The 19922-nt window shown below is 46.0% G+C and overlaps 1 protein-coding gene across 13 annotated transcripts in view; it reads right to left on the minus strand.

Moving 5' to 3' along the window:
• Positions 1-4: 4 nt before the first annotated feature.
• GGT1 (gamma-glutamyltransferase 1) overlaps positions 5-19922 on the minus strand; it is a 60582-nt gene continuing 40664 nt past the window's right edge. For 7 of the 13 annotated variants that reach the window (XM_084538914.1, XM_084538909.1, XM_084538915.1 and 4 more), the window contains 12 exons: positions 10543-10710; positions 9788-9915; positions 9459-9548; positions 9009-9201; positions 7699-7856; positions 6484-6633; positions 5846-5982; positions 4806-4993; positions 3859-3986; positions 2896-3008; positions 1712-1825; positions 5-843 (listed from right to left, as the gene is read on the minus strand). In XM_084538914.1, coding sequence (XP_084395040.1) covers positions 700-843; positions 1712-1825; positions 2896-3008; positions 3859-3986; positions 4806-4993; positions 5846-5982; positions 6484-6633; positions 7699-7856; positions 9009-9201; positions 9459-9548; positions 9788-9915; positions 10543-10710 — 1711 coding nt within the window. In that variant the 3' untranslated portion in view covers positions 5-699. Of the gene's footprint in view, positions 844-1711; positions 1826-2895; positions 3009-3858; positions 3987-4805; positions 4994-5845; positions 5983-6483; positions 6634-7698; positions 7857-9008; positions 9202-9458; positions 9549-9787; positions 9916-10542; positions 10711-10802; positions 10940-11928; positions 12130-19922 lie in introns of those variants that run through there. The other 6 variants (XM_084538913.1, XM_084538920.1, XM_084538911.1 and 3 more) reach the window with 4 other exon arrangements.

Raw genomic sequence — 19922 nt, forward strand, 5'->3', positions numbered from 1 at the left:
AAAATATGTGGCTCTGTTTTTATTTATTTTAATTGTGCTCAGAGTTTTACAGGTAGTATCTTCCCTTTAGACCTTCTCAACAGAAATATAAGAAAGTTTGAAGCCACTTCCCAAGTTACCCATCCATCTCCATTAATCAACTGAAGTGAAAAGCAGAAACATCTTTTGTTAAAAGAAATAGTGGCGAGTTTGTGAAGGTTTATCCCAGGCTAGAGCTGAGCTCACCACTGTGGCACAGATCGATTAGTTTGTAACTTAGAAAACCCAGTTCCCATGGTCCTGTAACTCCTCTAATCAACAAGAAACAAATCTCTTCTCTAGCTGTGACAGGGACACTGAAACTGTGGTAGCTGAAACTGTGCAAACAAAACACTTCCAGCAGCTTGCGTGAACTGGACCTTCTTCAAAAACTAGGTACCCAATCTGACTTCATGGGATGGAGAGGAGGCAGGAATCAAACTCTTCAAAGCAGAACAGATTCTTCAAGGAGGTCATGTCCTGGTAGACATGTTTGTCTTAGCACACTGCTGTGGCATGAGGCATGGCTGTTGAGAACATCAGTCCCAGCTCTGTCAATAGAATCACAGGCAAATTTGTTCTCTTTCCTGTGAGAATTCCCTGAGTTGCAGACCTAAAGGATCTTCCCCCCAGACACACCTCAGTGTCACTAGATCACTGACAAAAAGGAGCTGAACCAGGTCAGTAGCCTGCAGGGAAGCCACCTTTCCGGGAATCGGAGGCTGCAGCCCATCCATCATCTGTTCTGAGAATGGCTTGCACAACCGCACCGCCAGTCACTCGTGTGGTATCATGTTTTCTCTTCTTTAGTTGTTCTTCTATACCCTGAAATGCAGAAGTGCATGAGGACAACAGGAGAAACTGCTCATGTGCTGTAGTCTGTGACCTGAATCCTCCATGACTACCCAAGCCTACAGTGCCTGTATTAGGTACGCCTCCTAAAACTACATGCTGTCTCTCTTCTTCCTTCTGCTTTCTAGGATGCACTGGTTTTCAGGTGGAATTGAGAAGATGTGGCATTTGTGGTGTTGAGTGTGTGCTCAGGTCAAAGAGTGTGACTGCAGGTCAAAGAGCATACTTGTGTAATGACTGACAGCTGGAAGTAAAATTTCATAGAATATCTGAGTTGGAAGGGACCCACTAGGATCATCAAGTCCAACTCCTGGGTCCCCAAAGGCAAGGTGAATCCTGCCATTAGCTCTCAGACTGACAGTGCTGCACAGAGACCTTTTCTGTGAGAATATTTTCACATCTGTTCTTGGGTCCCTCTGTGAATTCTCCCTTGCTAGCTCTGCGGCAGCACTTCAGGATTTGTGAGGAGGTAGCACAACAGAACATGAGTTTCCTGAGGGTCACCTGATTTAGACTGTTTGGATGCTTCAGGCCCTGAAGCAAAATAGTATCCTTGCTGTTTTGCAAGTACTTCAAGCCAAACAACTGGAAGAAATATAGCCTCAGTTTCAGATATAGCTCATGCTTGAATGCATTAGGCTTTAAAACCATATGACAGACTAAAAGTACACTTTGAACAGCTCACTGTGACCCAGTACTGCACTTGTGCCAGCTTTAATACTGCTCACCTAGGAAATTTGGCAACACATCACAATTTTCTACACACACATGCCTTCCCAACAATATGACACCAGCACCACACAAAAAGCTCATATACAACCCAGCCTCAAGCCAGACAAACCTCCTCTATTTGCTCCTCAAGCTCCGTGATATTGGGAAACAGCTGATCATGAATTCTGGGCTCTTCCACTGCTTTCTTCACATCATAGCCAAACCAGATGGAATTGATGATCGTCTAAGAGTTGCGAAAAAGCCTTAATGTTAGTTAGTTGCCTTCAAAGAGATCTCACACTTGCAGCAACAAAGGCAGAGACTTCTGAAGGATGTTCACTAGAGCACATAAAATATGTAATTTCTAATTCCTGCTGCTTTCAGCACTCCATCTCTTGGCTAAGAAAAACACAGGTACATTGCAGCAAGTCAGCTTGTATACGCTTAGGATGAATTCCACACACAGAGACCAAGACTGGCTAAAATGAACACAGGAGAAGGACCAGATCCTCAAGCTGGATTTATCCTGCTGTGAGTAAGCCCATGCTGACTTATTTAGACAAGCAGCAGTCACCTCAGTGTGAACATACAGTTACAGCTTCTTGCTACTGTGCAACCAGTTTCCATAAACCTGGCTCATCCCCATTTGCTTAGACTGCATGTTGGAGCTGCTGGCAAGTGAAAACAGCCTCAGGATGAAAGGCTTTGAAAACTGCTTGCAGCAGTTGTTTCAGAGCCTTTTCCCCTGCCTTAGCCAGAAAGCAAGCTGCAGCCTGGTGCTCTGGATGGCTGTGTGCACTAGCACTGGGGACTGCTTTCCCCTACAGTCATTTTTGGTCTATCTGGGCCTTTGACTGGCTGCCACAGCAGGTCACAAAGAGCCTGCCTCTCAGATGATACCATGCCTGGCCTAAGTTCTTATTTAGCTACTCTGCATGATTTTCACCTGGAGTTTGGGGGGTTGGATGAGAATGACTCTAAACTATGCAAAGAGTTCATGGCAATTCAGAAGTCAAAGCTAAACCGAAGTTATAAATCTTCTACAAGTGTTAAGAACAATTTGCCAAAGGAAAAACCCAGAGTCACTGAAGTAATTTATTGAGACCCTTTGTCGCTCTGGCAAGCAGGAGTTGGGGTTGAAGGCCTGGCCCTCAGAAGGCCGGGCATGAACCTTTCTTTCAGCCCCCAGGCCTGCAGCAGGGAGCCATGGCTATGGTCATATCATAGGCATGAACACCTTAACCCCAAACACTGCCTCTCCCCCACTTTGTTTTGCCTCACCTTTGCCCCCAGATTGCCCACATCATCACATACCAGTGCTGTTGCTGTGGTTATTTTTGTTCCTCCAGAAGCACCAACCACCATCCTGACCTTTTTTGATTTGTCCACCAAGATGGAGGGGCACATGGAGGACATCGGCTGTTTACCTGTCGGGGACAGATGCAACAGAGGCTCAGCTTTCCACCTGTAGCTTACAGACTGCCAGCTCCCACTCCACATCTAAACCCAGAGCCTCCATATCCACCTTCCTGACTCAGGTGGTCTTGTTCATCCCTCAGGGGTCCCAGTGTCCCCTGTACACATCTTGTTGCTACCACAATGCAAAGCTGAACCCTAGTATTTTGTGCAGAGGCTGAAGGTGCCTGCCTCCATGGTTCTGTCCCAGCTGGGATTGTCCATCATGCAGCTGCCTCCCCTAAACTGTGGGACTTCCTATCACTTCCCTCTCTCTCTCCAAAACGTGGTACAGGAGGGTGACAGAACCCCAAGCCCACTGCTGTGGCAATGAGATGGCTCTGCAGGAAGCAGTGATGGAGCAGGCAGGGTGCTTGGTTAGATGCATGAAATAAGTCTGTCTGGAGCTGTGCTACAGAACCCAAGACAGCACAGGGAGAAGGCTGGATAGGGCTGTGTAACACTTAGCAGTCAGCTCCTGCTGCTGCCTCCCTCCTAGTAAATTCAAAGAAATCTTTCATATCCCCAACTCATTTCACTTGATATGCTCTGAGCTCCCTGCAAAAGGATTTCTGGTTGCTGGAAGGAGGCGTGCCCAGGAGGTTTTCTTCAGATGGCTTCTCCTTCTTCAGGGTATACCAGAGGAGGCTGGGAGTGCACTTTTGGCAGGGATGCCACGTGCCTCATGTTCACCTCCACTCTGCAGAAAGCCCCAGATCTGTGGCTGATTTCAAACATGCTGCAGCCTACCTTGCAGACACCACAGCCTTAGTATGCAAGATAGAGATACAGGATGGAGTCAGGAAGGTAGTTTACAGCTACCTGGTGCTATGAAATTTGCTGGAGAAGGAGGTATCCCAAATCCATTGATTATGTAAGGTGAGCTGAAGTCATCCATCTCATCGTTATATATGATTCCACTCACGTTGGATCGTACGTCAGAGCCAAAGCTAGACAAAACAAGTTAGCGCAGACACGTGAAGATCAGAGGAAATCCAGGACAAGCTTCAGGTGAATTACTGCACTGTGAAAACTGGAATTTAATGGGAGGAACTCTCCACTCCCTTGTGTTGCAAAGGACATTCTGTCACCCTTTGGGGGAAGGAAGCAGTTTATACCGTGAGCACACAGCTACACAAAGAGGAAAGGCAGCCCAGCATCCTGCTGTATAGCTCCCCTGCAAGGACCCTGAGGGGAAGAAAAGCACAGCAGCAAAATACAATTAATCCCCTTCCAACCGGGCAGTACTGCACTCCATTCAGAGGCAGCGTAGTTCAAAGACTGCCATCTTTGGAAATGGTTGGGGTCGTGCTTAGATGTGTCAAGTGACATTTTCTATGGACAGAAAGAACCTCCCGCCCTCCCCCAGCTTCAGGCCATGTATACAGAACACAGCTCTTCCTGACAGCACTCTAGACAAATACTGTGCTTTCAGACCAGCTGCATCAGCTCAAATTCCTTCCAGATGCCTGGGAAATCAGAGCCTGCAGTGATACCACTGCTTATGAGAAAATCCAGATGCAGTGGATATTTCCTCAGTGGGTGAACCCAACATGACAGAGGACCCCACTTCACATATCCTGTCCTCTGACCCAACTACACAAGTCTCAGCATTAAGAACTGACCTGTAAGCTTAGCAGAAGTGCCCATCAACAGTGCTACCCATCACAGCCCCGCTACGGAGATGACAGCGATGTTTTATACCAACCACAGAACCACCACTAGGAAGATGGCAGAGGCCTACACAGAAGTAATGTCTGAGCTCATACTATTGGTTGATGGTGCTGGTGGCGGACACAGCACTGCCATCATCAGCCACAATGGAGAGGTGGGATGTACCGGCAGTATCTGGAGTGTAATATACTGGCTCGTAGTAGTCAACTGGATGGGAAGTGTTGTCTGTGATTTTTCTTCGGAGACTATCAGCAAAGAACTCGGACGTCATGTTTCTGATTGCCTGTCAGAGAAATCCAATGCAGTTACTCAGCAGATTAAGTTTAAGAGACATGTATGAGGCTGATATCCAACACTTCAGACCACAGAAGAGTGGCAAATCCCAGCAGTGAGGCTATATTTTTCCAGCAGGGCTTTTCCTCCTTCTTGAAAGATGGACACTGTACCAAAGAGTCATGGAAGAAGCTGTACAATGTGCCCCTTTATGTGGGAAGTTAATCAGCATCCATTATTGCAGATCTATGGAAAGCTGTCCTCAACACTGCTGTAAGGTGTAGGCAAGCACTGTTACACTTGCTTCAGAGATGAGAGAAGAGGGGTCAGGTTGAGAGGACTAGACCAAGGCAAGCTCTGATCATTGCTCGGTAAGTTGCAAATTTGTGTCCATCAAGCTGGGCAGTGCTCAGATCCTGCTGCTTTTGGAGAATCACAGAAGTAAAAGCACAAAGTGTGAAGTTGGAAAAAGCAGGTTTCCTGCCTCACCCCTTCTCATCCGTAGGTCCATTTACTATAGGTAGGACTGTGGTTAGAGAGCCACAAGGGTGCTGGGAGTATCATCTAGGCAATGACTCCAAAGACTATGAAAAATGGGAAGGTTAGCCCTAAATATACTCAAATGCTCCTGGTCAATTGAGGATTTTGCTTTTCCTAATAGCGGGAAGGTTTCCTCCATTTATATCCCTCACAGCTCAGCCATGAGTCGCATAAGGACTTCCCATTTTGATTCAGAGATATTTCAGTGCCTGTCAATAGCAGGTGGCGCAGAGCATCCCTGACAATGTTTAGTCACCCAAAACCAAAAAGCCATGTTCCAGTAGCCTGGGTGTTGCAGAAAGAAAAGGCTTTTGCCAGGTACCTCTGTAACGTTGACATATTTTGGATCTCCCAGTAAAGTCCTCTTGGCGTAGGCAAAGCGAAAGGCCTCCACAATGCGGTGGTAAGTCAGACCTTTCTTCTCCACAGTTTTGATGCTGTCAGCAGAGAAATTATATCCTGGCAACAGAAGACAAACCATTGTGAACACAAAGCAAAGTACACGGTCAACAGGCTGCTAATAAAACTGTTGTATGGGATCATCTTGAAACTGAGTCTCTACAGATATGCAGTCACTGCACTGTCCTAACCTCTGCATGGAGAGCACAGGAGCTGTAGTAGTTTTGAGCACTGTGGGAGGCATCAGCAGGATTTGTATTTGGGGAGATGTTTTCTAAAAAAGCTGCAAGTACAAGTTCATTTCCACCCATTCAGGTACCTGGGAAGTGCTGCATTCAGAAGCATATTTTTCCTCTTGCACTTCTATTTCAGGTAGAAAGGCGATGTCCCTGAGTTTACAGCAGACAAGGAATGTTTCCACATCTCTGATCCTTTTCTGAGGTCTCAGACCTATCTGCTGGAGGGCTATTGAGACCCAGCTCCCATAACCAAAAGAGCAGTTGTCTTTGGAACTCTCCCAGCTCCTGCTGCCAGTAGGGCACTGCTCAGTGGCACTCTCACCTTTCAGGATGTTGAAAATGAGGGCTAGCACTGGGCCGCTCAGGGGGGCACTAGGCGTGTAGAGGGTAAACTCCCCAAGCGTAACCTGTATGGGATCTTCAATCACTGTTGCGTTGTAGTCCCGCAGGTCATCCATTGAGACAATCCCCCCTGGAACAGAGAAGGAAACTATAGATGTGGGTTTGTGATCTCTGGTGGGAAGAGGAGGTCATACTCTTATACCAGGCTTCACAGTAAGGTCAAGAGGGAACACAGACAAAGCAAAAATTTGCAAGGTAAAGGGAGCAAAGATAGGTGCACAGGAGATGGATTTATTCCTTGATAGATCCAGCCAAGACTCAGGTAGTCTAAGCTTGAAGTTGGACTGATTTACAGCAGCCAAAAATCTGGTGATCCATCTATTTCTACAAAAGACACCAGCAATGGCAGGGAACAAAATGTCCTTAAGAACACTCCTTACAGGGGAAGGATGCAGCTTTTGGGTGCAGATGCTTTGTGCTACCCAACAAACAGAATAACAGGTACATTCCATTGCTTTTTTTTTTTTTTTTTTTTTTTTTTTTTTTATCAGAAAGGGGAAGACAGTAATTAATCATCACAAAAAAATCCAGGAAATGACTTATGCACACGAGTTTCACTGAAGCTAGCCAATGCTAGCTAGCAAGGATAGGGTACTGCCACCATCTAGTGGCATTGAGAGATTAAACAACTTAAGAGTTTACAGGACCATGTATGTATTGTTTCAGGTAGAAACTTATAGAATCATAGAATAATTAAGGTTGGAAAAGGCCTCCAAGATCACCTGGTCCAACCATCCCCCTTACCACCAGTATCACCCACTAAACCAGGTCCCTAAGTATCACATCCAACCTTTTCTTATGCAACCCACCAGGGATGGTAACTTGCTGGACTTAGGCTCTGTAAATAGCATGTATCCACTATGTGATGCCCAGGAACACATAAGACTTGCTAGACTATATGGTGCAAAAATGCACAGTATCTACCCCCCATTTCTAATTGGGTTTCAAACACATCCATTAAAGTACTACAACAGCTTCTCTTGTGCCTCCTGTTGCCACAGGTCTCAGAGGTGGCATTTCAGGCAGCAGGCCTGACCTGCTTCCAAGGCTTCTGCATGTCACCAGCTCCTCCCTGGATGCTGAGCTGCAGCAGTCAGGCACTCACGCTATTTTGAACAGATGTCCTGTTTCTCACCTACACTCTGGATGTCAGCGATGATCTGTTTTGCCAGGCTTCCTGTGTAAAAGGCATCTGCTCCTTCATTGGCTATAGTCTCATATGTGTCGGCTAGTTTAGGCATCTTGACGATATCACCCTCTTGCAGAATTTTCCCTCCTCTGCAGAACACTTCGCTAATGGAGAAAGAAGATTGAGAAGATCACATCTGAGAGACACGTTCAAAACTACGCGTAGCTGTATCAGCTGACACAGTATTCGACTGCTCATGCTAGTGCCTTTGTGGAGAGGAGAGGAACTATCCTTGCATCGGGACATATAACTGAACAGTGGTTTTCTGACCTGGGATTCCACATTGCTCAGAATTTTTTCAGTGAAGCCTATTGGAGGGAGTGTCAATCTTTGTTACCAAGGCAGGCCACCCTTCCTACCTGCCCATGGGGTTAACTGCTTCAAGATGCCCACGAGGGACCATAGTCCTTGAACTCAAGCAGCTCAGTTTCAGAGCACAGACTATGAAACTAAAAGGCTCAAAGCTTCCAGTGAGTCCAAGAGAATGCATTCTGATTCCTGATGGTCAGAGCACTTCCAAGTAGACAGGTCCCTTTCTAGCTCCCTCATCAGGGATCATGGATGTGATGCTGTGGACCTGCCAGATGGAAGTACAGGAGTCCAGACTGTACATCCCATTTGGAATTGCAAACCAACCTGCAGCTGGCAGGAAAAGAAAAGATTAAGCATGATCTCCAGTGCGGCTGGAGACAGACACCATGGGACTGTAAGAGGAAGTGTATTTAAAATCCTCTGTGTTCACAGTCATTGCCAGAAGTAGATGATCAGAGGCATTGCTCTGGGAAGGCTGACTGTAGAGGAAGAGATGACCCAGCAACCCACTGCCTGACAGCAGATGAGATGTTCAAGGAGAAAAATATACCCTGCAATCGCCCCAAATGCAGGTAATATTAGTTTAGTGCACTTACAGCCTGAGGAAAGGCTAAGGATTCAGACACACATTGCCATTTGACAGATGCATCCCAGCATGTACTTCAGCTCCGTCTCTGCTCAGACAAATGGACTTTAAGAGTAGAATTTATCTCCCCCTTTAAAAGCCAGGAATGAACATCCCCAAAATTGGCCACATAATTTAACACCTTCAGGGAGCTGGAACATCAGCAGGTGCAGTGAGTACAGTCACTGCAGGGCAGGCACAGGCTCACAAACACTACATTACAGAAACACAGATTCTTCAGCTAGGATGCAGTAACCCCAAATTTCTCTGCACAGATCTGCAACTACTCTACCTGCCACAGTGAGACTTCTCTACCTACCACAGTGAGGGGTTGTTTTCAATTGACGTCTCTCTTGATTTGATGGCTGCTGCAAGGCCTTTCCCAATAGGGAATCCTTCTCTTGCCAGCTTGACACTGGGCATAAACAGGTCTTTCCACGCCAGCCTGCCATGACGTTTGTGAGCCAGTTCATAGCCACGGATTTCTCCGGGAACAGCGATGGACAATCCTCCTGGAGCAGACAAAGAATTTATTAGTTTTCCAAAGCAAGAAAACAAAAAGCGATTAATGGAGTAGGAGGTAGAGCTGGGCTTATCTGTTAGCCTTTAAAAGACTGCATAGAGGACATTTTCGGCAAGATGCAGGTGAGAAATTCTGTAGATATGCAAGAACATAACCATAAAAAATTTTCTTTGTCCAGACAGGTCAGTAGCAGCTAATGTTGGAGCTGTGTGGACCCCCAAAGCAGTGAAATAACCTTTGCCATACCTTTCAGAGAGAGCTGTGTGTCGTTCCCAAACATGGCCTCCGAGGCTCTTTTTGGTGCCACCTCTCTTGCATTAATGATTTCCACTTTTCCTTTAAAGACAGGAAGGAAGCAAGATGATTAGCTCTGAACTCAGCACCCAGGCATGGTCTGTGCTGAGTAAGTCTGATCACTGGGAGCCAGTTTCTTGGCAGATATTTTGAGGACAACATGGTCCTACAGAGACTAGGAGAGTCAGCCTCTTACCTTGACTCAGGTAGCATAAATAAACCCTCTGTGCTTTAGATAGAGGGGTGGACCTGTTCCAGATATGTATGGCCTTGTTCCTTACCTGTGCTGTTGTAGATGGTAAAGAACAGTCCCCCTCCAATGCCCATGCTGTGAGCGTTCATGAGTCCCACACAGAGCAGAGCTGCAATTGCAGAATCTACTGCAGATCCACCTTGCTGAAGGATGTCCCTGAGGCACAGCAGAGAAGGCATCTTATGGTGACATGTCACTCATCAGTCAACTCATCAGAGAAGATATTACAGACTCTCTCTAAGGAACTTTCATCCACACCTGGTCTAAAGGTTCCCAGGAATAGGATGTTTGAGCTTCTGTCTCCTTAGGGAAGAAATCCTAATGGTCTGGGTACAGACCAGATCACCCCTCAATTGAGAGGCATACAAACTAGCTTGAAGATAGCAAGATGTGTCAAAGTACATGGGGGAGGCTGACATCCCAGCCACACTCATTACTTCGGAAATGACAGCTCGAAGGAGCCTGAAATCTGCATCACTTGCATCTGGAACTGAAGAACAAATTTTAAGAAAAGCTTGAAAAGCATCTCTCATTCCTGTAGTTTCTGTGCCTAGGGAATCTTTGTCTACCGTACTATCTTTGAGTGACTGCAGTAACATTGTTTGGGCATTATGAGAGCCCAGGCTTTGTTACGGCCTCCTCGTTCTACAGGGAGATGAGAGTATCTGTGCTGTGCAGCTGCCAGGGTTGCACCTGCACACACCAGGAAAACAGAACAGAACAGTTTTGTCTTGTGCAAGAGCTGTCAGCGATAGCAAGAGTCACAGCAGAATTAGCGGGTACCTTCCAATTATTGAGCACTGCCCCGCGTCTGTAGCCACAGCCGCCCTCTTATAGGTGTGTGTGTCCTCTGAGTCAGAGCGCAGTCCAAAGAAGAGTCCCAGGAACAAGATGAGCCCCAGTAGGACTACAGTCAGGACTAGAGCCACCACATAGCGCTTCTTCATCTTTCTGTGGGAAGAGACAGGATCATCAATCTTGCTGCTTCTGGGGTATGTGGGAGCTAGGGAACAGATGATCAGGCACAAGAGGAGTCTTTTCACCTATCTTCTTTCATATCCACCATTTCCCCTCTCTCCCTGGCAGCTGACAGCTCTGCACGTGGAAGGGCGGTTTTACAAGGAGCAACGAGGAGAGGTGAGCCCAATTCTGGCCTTGACAGTTCCATTAGGGCGAAGTCCTGCTTTGAAGTGAAAGTGACTATCAAGAAGGGAGGGGATCTTCTAGAAGATGAGGAAGTGAACAATGTCAACAAGAGAACTATTTGCTCTGTGACTTTATTCTCTGAGGATTTTAGCTATCAGCAAATATTTAAGTTGCTTCTCTGTTGGGAAGGATGGGGACCCTACAGACTCCTGGAAGCCCTTTGGTAACAGCTCTGAAGTGCTATAGCCCCTGCAGTGAAAAGGCCCCAAGCCAGCAGCTATCACCTGGTTGATATCTATATATAAGACACACCTCTCTTATCTTTCACAACCCAAAACAACAGCAGTTACATAGGTCAGATGAGCAGAACATAACTGGTGTTAGTTATGATTTGCATCATCTTCAGTGGAAAAATTCAGAGCTTTAACTTCATATTACCTGCTTTTAAATGCCATGGCTTTGAAGAAGTCCCTCCCTGTCCAGGAAGTTGCCACTAACCAGTACAATACACATCTTAGTCAATAACAAGACTCTATTTGGTGCACCCCAGCGCAAGCATAGCACCCCCTTCTGCTCAGGGTCCTTGGCCAGAGTGCCTCTCCAATGAGCCTGCAAGGACTCCTTCTAGAAGGTGCCACTTCTAGAAGGTGGCGGCCAGTTCCTATTTCTCCATGCTTCCCCCTCCTGCAGAAAGTTGCTCATGGGGTGCACAGGGTTGCACTTCATTGGTGGGTGAGAATAGCTCACACAGATGATCTGCAGCCAGCGTATTCCAGACACACCAAGCTAAGTCAAGAGCTATTGAGGGAATGGAAAGTCAGTGATATCTCGCTAGGACTGACAGTTCATGAAATATGGCTTGAACTACTCTTTGACCCATTTTCTTTCCCATTACAGAATTGTTCCATCAAAAAGATCTAAATTCATCATATCACCTTCAGGGACCAACCTCCCCCTGCGTAGCACAGGTTTGGCTTTTCACCATGACTACGATACTTGTGCAATAGTCAAGATACCCTTTACCTTACCAAAGCATCTGCTTTCCTCAGAGACAAACCAATCCATGGCACTGCGAGTGAAGAGAGGATCCACCAACCTCACCCTCTGTGGATGTTCAACAGCCCCAGATAGCGCAACCTCCAGCAGTCAGAGCAGCATTTGGTGCCTTGCAGCAGCAGCACACGCAGGACTAGGAAGCGGTGAGCGTGCCAGTGCTGACCTAACTAGAGGAAACAGGCCAGGCCAGCCAAACTGAAACACTCCTCAGAGGGAGGAGATTAGCAAGCACTGCCCCTCAGCACAGCCTTACCCCCACTCCTGTTATTTTAGAAAGAAGGTATGTGCCCATTTTTTATCCAAGCCCTGTGTCTGTGAGTCCCAGTCAGCACAAAAGATGTCCACCCCCAAGGAAGGCAACTCAAACCAGGGTGTAAATCTACTGTATGTGCTGTTCTGTCAACAAACGTCAAACAAGGGCAGGGAAAAGTAAATGGATGAAACCTCTTCTCTGGTTCAGAACTTAATTTACACTCAACTACTTTTAAAAGAGACTAGTGGTGTGTTTGCAGAGCAGTGACTGTGCAGGGAAACAGAGGAGCCATTATGTCCCCAACAATAGCTCACACACAGCCTCGGAGTTTAAAGACAGTTTTGTTTGTTGGCAGAGAGAGTTCAGCTTCAGCACTGGCAGTCTCCTCCAGGCTTCACAAGAAATGCCATGGGATCTTTTATCTGCGCCCCAGCTGGGCAGAAGGTACTTTGTTTCATCTGGGCTGTTCCTCAAGCCTGGGGTGACCCAAGCTGGGTGCTGTGCGTTAACCCGTAGGCTCCTGGCTCGGGCTGTGTGGTTCTCCTCCAGGGCTGCCTGCCTCACGGCTGGGCTCCTGTAAAGATTTTTCTGCCTCGTCACACAAATCATTCTGAGAGCAAGAAAGAAGGGGAAATGTCAGATGGTGCCTCTGCTCTCTCTTTCACATCCTCTCAGGGTTTGGATGACACTCAGGAGCATCTCCCAGTCCCATAGAGCTGAACGCTGAGTGCCCAGCTGCCAGGTGAGTGCACAGACCTGGACAAGGGCCCTCAGCCTCAGGCAAAGCACTGGCCTCCTGCCTGCCCCTGGGGCGAGGATAACACACTCACTGCTGGGGGCAGGAACAAGCACACAGACTGCCCTGAATAAAAGCCACCAATTGCAGGGCACTGCATCGGGTACCTCCAGGCTGGGACAGAAGTGTGGCCAGAAAAAGTGGATGCTCTTGAAAGGTGCATCTGTGCGAGCTGTCAGATTGATCCTGCGAGGGAAGGCACAGGTGTACGAGTTAAAGATCTGCAGCCTTCCCCTCTGCAACGGCACAGAGAGCAAACTCAGGCGAGAATAATTTTCTCCACCTTAACTGCCAGCTCAAATCCCATAAGCTCCTTGACCTATTTCAGGTCAGATGCTAGTGGGAAGCATCCCTTGCACAGCCCATCCTGCCCTCCTAGCTGCAGCACAGCAGAGTGCCAAAGAGGCATTTTGTTTGCCATACAGCAATTGGGCGATAGATGAGGAGGCTGCAGACATCCCTGCTCTGACCCACCTTGAAAAAAGCTGCTCTGTGCAGGAACAGCTGGATTTTCACACCAATGCTCCTTCTGAGCCTCAGCTCTGAAGTGGAGCTGCAGCTATAATTTATTGCTGGGAGTGGAGCAGCAGCTGTGTGCCACCACCTGAGCTGGCTCCCCCGACCATTGTCCGCTGAGGCTGGTTTTAACCTGCAGATCTCTGCCAAATCCAGCTCTTTGGAAGCTTGGCTAGCAATTCGGTCACACTGCGCTGCTCAGCAGCAGCCCTCCAGGAGACAGGCTATAAGGACATTAAAAGCAATGTGGTTACTTCTCAGTGTCATAAAGGTCCAAGATCCAGTCCTAGACATGAAATTTAAAATGAATTTTCACAGTCTGTCTTGATTTATACTGGAAGAGGGGGAGTACCAGCAAGTAGGAGAGTTACACCTGTCTGAGTAACCCCACTGAGCTGTAGATAAGTCAATTTTCGCAGCTTTGTTTAAATATGATGGTTTGGGGATTAAAAGAGCCCCAGTGCAACAGACTAGTTAGTATCAGGCAGGGTCTGAGCAGCTCTGCCAACAGGACTGGGCATGCTGTAGAGATAAGGAACCTGCCATGGTCATGGAAAGCCCCAGGAGAACTGAAAGGCAGAGAGAGGAGGGCTGCCAGGCCTGAAAGCAGGGAAGATAGAAGAATGGGATACCAAAGGATGACAAAGGAATCCAGGTACAATCAGGCCTTGTTATTGAATGAAGTAGTACAAAAATCATCCTCTGACATCTCCTAAAACTTTAACCAAGCAGGCTTGTGCTTAAAAACCATCTTGCAGCATCTGTATACCTCCACACCCACTCCTAAGAGTTCCTCATCCTCCCACCTCTAGTCCAGTAGCCAACACTTGGCCATCAGCCCCTGCCTTCCTCAGGCAGCACAGGTTACGCAAGGATACATTAAACATCCATGAATCACAGGACACAGGCTGTGCTCCTCTGCTAAAACCCGAAGTCCAATCCATATCCATACCATTACCGTATTTAAATAGGTATTGATAACAGAGCTGCTCTTGCACCCTATTGTCGTGCAGAGTCAACCATCAGTGACTTCTGAGTGATAATGCATGTAACAGGGAATGGCCGCAGGATGGCCCACGGGAGCATAACCCAACACAGGCCCTGAGAGAGCAGTCCCAGGCTGCTAGCAGAGGTCTGGGGCTGTTCACACAGAAGTCCCGTTACTGATCCACCATTAATGACAACCTAAGGAGGATGCCCACAACCGATCACACAGGTGGAGTCACGTGAAGTGTATAAGAGACCGTCTGACAGCTACCTATGCTGATACTGTGCTTCAGAATCAGGTGTGCACATCCCACCTTCCTACCGAAGTCCTGTTTTAGCAGGTATTTCCTAGGGCTGTTCCCAGGAGATCAGCCAAGACAAGCGTTTCTCACCAACCACCGAGCTGCTGCTGGGTCCCCAGCTAGCACCTTGCTTTCCTTTCTCACCGGCAGCTCGTTGAGAAGTGGTGCAGCAAACAAAGCAAATTATTTCTTCATCTGTGAGAGTTCTTTGCGCCAAGAGTCTGTGTTCACACCCAATTAGCCGGCTGACAGCTTAAATCCTCACGTATAACTGCTAACCACACATTCCCTCAGCTGGCAGTAAGGACAACGGCCAGCAAGTTCTGTTTCCATTTGCAGCAATATCCAGACTCTCAGCCTCTGAGCAGCTAATTAGCTGGGGTTATTTGCTCCAACAGGGCTTGCACTGAAGAAAACTAGGACCAAACCAACACAAATCCGAAGCTTAGGTTGCCCATTCCTCATCAGCCGCTCCTTCATTACACAATCCACAGGACTTATGTCCTGGATGGTTAATACATGGCATCATTACCCAAAGGCCAGGGGACAAACACCTTATACAATGAGGGCTGTGTAAAAATTACAAATGCAGTTGTAACATCAGATTTGCCTCCTGCCTACCAGGTTAGAGCTCTGTGATTGCAAGGGGGTCTTTGCACCTCACTGCAAATAGTCCCAAAGTAGCGGTGGGTGTGCTGGTGCAGGCTGTACTGACAGCACTGCACAGCCCAAATGGCAGAGTCTCGTTGACTTTGTTAGCGGTCATGTTACCTCCTGCTCTTCTAAAGCTTTATTAGGACAGACAAACTTTGAAGCACTACCCTTTTGAGAACTGTCCCAAAAGAAAAGGGTTTGTTTCCCTGTGCCTTTTGTCCTGCACTCAGAGGTCTGACTTTCCCACATAAACCTCCCTGTGCAGCCTTGCACTGCAGTTACTGAAATAAGACACAAATTTAAGCCAGCTGAGATTCTGATCTACATGTTCACATGCTAAATATTTTTCTCCCTTAAGCCTTTTGACTTAGTGTAGCTGTCACAAGGATGCTTCTGATCAGGACTCTGGTTCTCCAACCAACCATGCAGGCAGACAGACAAGCAGAGATCTCTTGTCAGGTACTGATCTTCCTGGCAACTGGCAGGCGTTTTTCCATAACTGTTTCTACTTTGTCCACGCAATGCCATCTAGAGATTTCAAACAAGTCATCAACAACCACCTCTCCTTCCTAAGGAAATCATTCCTGATCCAAGTCTTACACAGATTTCTGCAGAGAACTGTGACTCAAATATTGACGTATCTGGAATTCAAAACAAACAAACGTATTTTTAAATCAGTCCATTTTTGGCCACAGAATGAGATAGGAATTTTTGCTTTGGCATTAGGCTGGAACTTTAAGTATTAAGTTTTTGCACTTATCCATCATGAGATATTTAAGCTGAAGTCTTACACAGTCTTCATCTCCACAAGCAATACGGGAACTAAAGCAAAGCTCAGCCAAGCCATGAAAAAGCTCAAATAGACTTCCAAATTCAGACCTAGGCATCGGTCCCTCCTGGAGCAAGGGGACAGAGCAGTCCCTGAGTGCTGAGCCTCTGCTCCTTCCCCACTGGAGAAACACAACAGCCCCACTCAGTGCAGCCTTCCGCAGAGCTAACAGCTCCCTGTCAGTCCCCAGCCCGCTGCCTGTGTCCTGTAGGGCTCGCTGACTCCCTCCCCTCTGACACAGGGCACATCCTTAGTGTTCTCTTCAGGAAGCATGGCACTGAGGGCTCATATGCACATGGATACATTTTTAGGGAGAAAGGCATCGGGCTGGCTGTCCCTACGTAAGGGTATGATGTCAAGCCAGAGACAATCCACCTGGAACAGAGCTGAGGGAAAAGCTCCCTAAAAAGCAGACTGTTCCAGCTAGTTTCTAGGTATGCAGTTCACAGAGAGAGCCACTGTAAACAAGACTTGCAACTCCTCCACAGAAATCAGGTTTTCTGAAGCCTAATGATATGTAATATTCTATCCAATCTAAACTCAGAATTCAGTAAGAATGAGAAAATAATTTCCTCCTGAAGCAACTTTAAAAAAAAAAAAAAATTTAAATAATGTTTTCCTGTGAAAATTTTAGCTTTAAGTCCATTTTTTAATGGACTTAAATTAAAAAGTTAAGTACTTTTTTTTTTTTTTTTTTAATTTTAAAACACTTCAGCATGAACTATGAAGTGAAAAAGTCAGAAAGGTGGAATAAATGCAAAATAACCCATTTCACATGGTTTTCACAGTGTTTTCTAATTGGAGAGCTCCCAGAAATCCAGCACTGGGAAGTTCAATCTCAGAAATGCATGTTATTAAAAATAAAGTTTCATAAACTCATTAAGAACGTCACTGTTAAACTCAGCCCCAATTTAAAATTAAAATGTTTTATTAAAAGTTTTATTCTCTCATTGGTTGCAAAAGATCTTTTCAGATGCTCTTTTTCCGATTAAACTAGAAGCTGCATATTAGACCTGGACTGATTCAGGCTTAGTAGTCAGTTCCTGTTCTCTTTTCACAAATTTTCATCTGATATATTAAAAAAAAAACAAAAAAAAACAAACAACACACTGTTTCATGTTCTGTTCCCTAAGAAATCCCACACAGCACTTCATGGCCAAGGGTAATGGCTTAATGGCATGTCATTTCTAATTCCCTCTTACCTCTTGAGAGTATTTGCAAGTCCGTCTTGTCCTTTCACACAGATCTTTATTTGCTGATATCCTTTGAATATCTTGTCTCTAGCAGTGAACCCCTTTCTAGGGTCAATATGTTCTTGCAGCGCTAGCAGTAACCACTTATATTTTCTTAAAAGCTCTCCAATGCTTATCACACTACTTGATATTTGTACAGGTCTGCTCAAGGAGATTAACTCATTGAAACTCATTACTATTGAATTCACAGTACGAGAGGAATGCTTAAGTAATCATTGACTAGGTGAAGAGTCAAGAAACCATACCATTGAACATGCATATTTTAACACTCACAGATGTTGTGTATCACCAGCAGAATCATTCTTCGTTCTTGGATTCAGTTACCACAAGATGCAAATGTGAGTATTCCCACACCTCGTTGCTAGCTCTTAAATTCTGATTAAAGAAACCGAACAAGTATGCGGTCACCTTAAGTACAAAAGCGCTCCCATCTCTATGTGGTCATGTACCCTCACGCCCCTCTTGCCCAACCAAATGGCATCCTTGTGGTTAAGAGTCACAAATTCAAGTGCACCAGTAGCTTGCAGCTTAAACCCAGACGGATTTGTTTGTGATTACATTTGGTGGGACTATCCTTTGTCAAGTGGGATTGACCCACTGCAATGTAGGGGCACCTGACCAACTTATGTATCTCTTCTTCAGCAATCGGGGCTACGCACTACCTTAAACTGTCATCAGCTTTAGTTCAGATTAGCGTTCCGACTGCAAAAAGAAGATGCAATGCCTGTTCTACCACGCCTGTTCCCATAGCAGCACCCTCCAGCAGTGTGATGGCAGAGCAGGTATCTAGGGATGAAGAAACCTGCCCTCCACCACTAGACCTCACTGAAGCTTTTAAGCAATAATCCTACGTGCCTGTTTGCACTGTAGAGCTTCTAGTTGCAGCTCAAAGGTTGCAGCTCACCTGCCATTGAGCAGTGTAGCGTAAATCCCAACAGTAACCCAGATTCAAGGTGATGAGCTACAAGATTTACCTTTGGATTCTAACAAGTCAACTACTAAAGCTTATCTCCCTGCTGCTGTGCATGGCTTGCTAGAAACTTCTGAGCCAGCTTTGAACACAGGAGTTGAATGCCCATCCAGAACGCAGCACCAGTTAATCATAGCTTGGCTGAAACTTGGGCACAGCAAGGATCCAAGCCATGTCCTAAGCCTGACTTTAAGCCAGCAGGCTGTCCTGCAAACACTGGATCAAGCAAAATCTGCCTGGATGCCAGTCAGCACTGCTAGATGCTATCTTTTGACCTACTATGATCAATCAAATGGTTAATATCTCAGTTCGAAACCTGATTGTTCCCTTTACCCCACTCCAACCTTTGATATAATGGATCTTTACTTATGTCATAACAATGGTGTCTCTACGACAATGAATCATTAACAAAGTTTGTTCTAGCTCCAAGAGTAAAAGTTTTGGGAACATAAGCCATGCTTCCTCTGCTTAAAACTACATCTCCTTTCCTGTAATAGCAACAAAATGGAGTTCTGTTTAGCATTTACATTTGGTAAAATTATAGTTACAAAACATGATCATTCCAGCCCTGAGATGTTTGGAAAGGCGTTAGTCTGTGCTTGTCTTTCAAAGAGGACTTTCAAATACCCCTTTCAAGACATTGTGTCCAGAGGACAGATCTCTTCAACTATCGTCCAAGAGACCTTAAGCAAAAATGGAAGCTTTCTGGAAAACAGGTACTGACACAGGCAATATTCTGGAGGCTCAGGATTTGATGCATCTGCTATTTCTATTGGCCAGCCTAAAGTACACTTTCAGAGTCTAGGCCATATTCAGCTCGTAACACATATTGCCCTCACTGTATCTAATGTATTGATGAGGCTCACGATGCTTTACAGGAAAGACCATGATAGGAGCTGTTCCAAAACAATTATCCTCTAAAAAAACAAACAAACAAACAAAAACAACAAAAAAAAATACAACAGACGGTGTGGAAAATTATCTACCACAAACAAACTGAATTGTACTTTTAGTCTTTCACACCTTAATATTAAGTTAGGCATATTTTATAGGGGAATTTAAGATGCAATCTGCTGGACTGAACCCTTTTCCTAATTTACTAACTCCACAGGTCTGATGGTACAAGGTTTTATTCTTAACAGCATAGCAGCTTTGGAATAATTAAACTAGGCCTAGGTCAGACAAGTGTCACTGCATTTGTCTACAGATTGTATTCTTTGCCCCTATTGCTGGAGGGCAAGTTTTATAACAATGAGCCACCAAAATTAACCGAATTCCTATGTCCTTCTCTTCAAGGGCAATCCAGTCTCATCTGTGGCATGTTCCTGCCAGTTCAGAACAGGAACAAGTTGGATGCTCCTCAGCAAGTTACTCTTTCACTTACAGACAAATGGAGTTGAG

This window comes from Aythya ferina (assembly GCF_964211825.1).
Source record: "Aythya ferina genome assembly, chromosome: 17".
NCBI lineage: Eukaryota > Metazoa > Chordata > Aves > Anseriformes > Anatidae > Aythya > Aythya ferina.